The 3,368-nt window shown below is 51.7% G+C and overlaps 1 protein-coding gene across 1 annotated transcript; it reads left to right on the plus strand.

Moving 5' to 3' along the window:
- The first annotated feature begins 1,102 nt into the window (after window positions 1-1,102).
- On the plus strand, window positions 1,103-2,739 carry C6H11orf91 (chromosome 6 C11orf91 homolog). The gene is made up of 2 exons (XM_031505079.2): window positions 1,103-1,451; window positions 2,672-2,739. The coding sequence occupies exons 1-2, from the start codon at window positions 1,103-1,105 to the stop codon at window positions 2,737-2,739; spliced, it is 417 nt and encodes a 138-aa protein (XP_031360939.1).
- The last annotated feature ends 629 nt before the right edge of the window (window positions 2,740-3,368 follow it).

Genomic DNA, 3,368 nt, shown 5'->3' on the forward strand with positions numbered 1-3,368 from the left:
TTTTCGTGTCCCTGATATTTGTTTATCACATTCTGTTTCTCATGATAAGCACAGCTACCCTAACAAGAAGTTGGCAAACAATGAGTTAATAGAGCCTGGATATCTTATCTAAGAAACTGCTACTGTTAACTATGAACAAAGCCTATCTATCTACTTCGGCTAACTCAGCAACATCTAATTTAACTATCATCTTAACTTTCCCAACATTCTTAATTCTTCACAATTAATGCTTCAATGCACAATCGCAGGGTTTCGTTACTGCTCGATCCATTTTGCATGTACCAACTCCCTCTCGCTTGATTGGTGCCTGCGTTAGTTTTTTTTTTTTTAATAAAATACTGAGTGACTCCTGCCACTAGTTTTCTGTGCCCACATCTTTTTAGGGCACCGAGTGTCACGCCGGTGACAGCTGGCATCTGTAGATCTGACAAGTTTCAAAACATTCACATCAGCATTGGCTCACAGTTTTTTTGTTGTCACTTAACGACTTTGGGGGTTTTGTTCCCTTGTGCGACAGTGACTACACCCCTCGTTGGTGTGACTCCCCTAACCCGCGCTAACCCTCGGCCGGCTCCATTCCTGCCCTACCGCAGGAAAACTGGGAAGACGCTGGGGAGAGAAGCAACAAGGGATGGAAAGGAACGGGGCAACCTCCGGCCGGAGGGGAGCGTGCCGAGACCGAGCCCAGCCTGGGCGGCTCCCGCGGCCGGGGCGCGGCGGGGACACTGCGGGGCTGTCCCGGGGACAACGGCGGGGACACCCGCGGGGCTGTTCCGGGGACAACCTCGGGGACACTGCGGGGCTGTCCCGGGGACAACCGCGGGGACACTGCGGGGCTGTCCCGGGGACAACGGCGGGGCTGTCCCGGGGACAACCTCGGGGACACCCGCGGGGCTGTTCCGGGGACAACGGCGGGGCTGTCCCGGGGAGCCTCGGGGACACCCGCGGGGCTGTCCCGGGGACACCCGCGGGGCTGTCCCGGGGAGCCTCGGGGACACCCGCGGGGCTGTCCCGGGACGCCGCGGGCACAACCGCCGGTGTCCCCGGGCGGAGCGGGCATCGCGGGGACAACGGCCGGCGGCGGCGGCGCTGACGCTGCGCCATGACCGTGCAGCGGCCGCCGTGGCCGCCGCTGTACTTCCCGCACTTCCACGGCTCGGAGCCCGTGCCGCGGCAGCCCGGCGGCGCCTGGGCCCCGCTGGCCGCGCTGTGCTGGCCGCGGCAGCCGCTGCCGGCCGGGCCGCCGCGCTACGCCGCGCTGCCCGCCCCCGCGGTGCCCGAGCCGCCGCGCCTCTGCTGCCCGCCCGCAGCGCCGCGGGCCGGGGAGCCGGCGCGGCGGGCCCCGGAGCTGGCCCGGCTGCAGCTGCAGGAGGAGATGTGCGAGCTGGGGATCCGCCTCAAGGAGCTGGAGCTGGCGGCGCTCATCGGCGACGGCTTCGACGCCAGGCAGTGTGCGTGCGCGGCCCGGGCGGAGCTGCCCGGCCGCGGCCCCGGCAGGCAGCCCCGACGCGGGATGGGCGTGGGGCGGTTTGGGGTTCTCCGCCCCGCAGCGCTGCCTTCGTGCCGGGTCAGCCGCCCCGCTCACGGGTTGGAGGAGTCACACCAACTACGGGTGTGGTGATGGCCGCAGAAAGAAACAAAACTCCCGAAGTCGTCAAGGGACAGCAAAAAAAAGCAGCGCAGGCATCAGTCAAGGGAGTTGGCACATGAAATACCTACCCCCGCAGCCCCCCGGAGTTACTGGACTAGCCCAGAACGGAGAGGGCTTTGGGGGAAATATTTCAGGGGCATTGGCAAAAGATTCCAAAAAGAGGCTCCAATCCCCGACGTAGTCCAAGAAGTTTATCCCAGGGGAAAGAGGGAAAGAGCTAACAGGGAAGAGCAGAGCCTTATCTAGACTCCTGCTCAGGAAAAGATAATTGGCTCTCAGCCAATTAGGTCAAGAAAGGAAGGGTTAAATTAACATGGTTACAGCTACAGGGGTCTCTGGGGAGGGAAAAACCATTTCCCAGAGCAATACAACGGGTACATGCAAAATGGATCGAGTAGTAATGAGACCCTGAGGCTGTGCATCAGCTTTGATGTAAAAAAAAAAAAAGGCCAGGGATAGTTGGAGACATAAAAAAATCCCCAAACCACAACACACCCACCCCAAAAAAAACTCAACCCACACCAAACGAAACCACCTCCAGTTAAATTATAAGTGAGCTTGGTATCTTAATTTTGCAACTTGCTGGCCATGCAGAGAACACAGGAAATAAAATAGTTCAGCAGATGATGATGGCACTGAGAGTTCAGGTGGCGAGGCCAACAACTATAAGGATTTAATGCTCATTGTTTCCTGCGAGGTCACGGGCTGCCAGTCAGGAAACTTTCAGGAGTGCAAAGGTTATAAGAACATGGAAAACGTTCCATCAGGTATCTGCATTCAAAGGAAGATCTCAAAAGAAATTCAGATTGGTAGTTTGCATTTTTTTTTTCTTTCCTTCTAGCAATACACACCACTTTCCATTCTTAATACCTCCTGTTTTGAGAAACTCATTTCAAATATTTGCTAGCCAAGGCATTGTAAGGATTATTAGTTTGCTTAATACATTATTGGATTTACTTAAAACTATGGTAAATTATTAATGAAATCATTAATGAGAAATTATGTTTAATTCCTGTTTAGATAAAATCCTGAAGGTGCTGGAAGAAAAGAAGATACAAAGCATGAAAGCAATGCAGAACCTGAAGTAATGTCCACAAACATATTGAGGATTATTTCAGCTGGATATTTTGCCACTGTCACTGTGGACGGTTTTAATAGGTCTTCAATATTGGGTTTCTACTCGTTATTTGCTGTTCTCTTGCCAAATTAAAAATATGGCATATTGTTGACTTTTTTTTGTGTGTATTATTTCTCTGATACTAGTTACTGATAAAACTACTGTGTATTTGAACCTTTTTTCTCCCTCTCCAATTACTTTATGAAGGAAGTATATAATATTTTCTTCAAAAACACTGAGAAATTAACACTGTTTTTGTCAGGATTCCCAGCAGTCCACATCTGCAGCTGGGAAACGCAGAAATGACAATATAAAATATGGTTGGGTTTTGCTTTGTGTTAGTTATAAGGAAATGAAGTGAAATTTTGAGAAAATGAGTATGGCCAAAAGTCCTAAGCCTATAAACCAACTTAAAAACTATTTTCACATTAGCATAAAAATCTTTGTTACAATCACAGTGTATTCCTTTACTGTCTTTAGTGTACCATAAAATTACAGAGGCTGGGGCTTGAGTTGGTTTTTAGCAGAGCAGTCACACAACATTGGCTGTTAGCTGACATTTATCTATGATTTCAGGGATAACAGTGCTTAGGCTAAAGC

Source organism: Lonchura striata, chromosome 6, assembly GCF_046129695.1.
Source record: "Lonchura striata isolate bLonStr1 chromosome 6, bLonStr1.mat, whole genome shotgun sequence".
Taxonomy (NCBI): domain Eukaryota; kingdom Metazoa; phylum Chordata; class Aves; order Passeriformes; family Estrildidae; genus Lonchura; species Lonchura striata.

Coding starts and splice junctions, on each gene's coding strand:
- C6H11orf91 (XM_031505079.2), top strand. CDS start 1,103: ATGACCGTGCAGCGGCCGCCGTGGCCGCCGCTGTACTTCCCGCACTTC. Junction 1,452..2,671: donor CGGCTTCGACGCCAGGCAGT/GTGCGTGCGCGG, acceptor ATTCCTGTTTAG/ATAAAATCCTGAAGGTGCTG.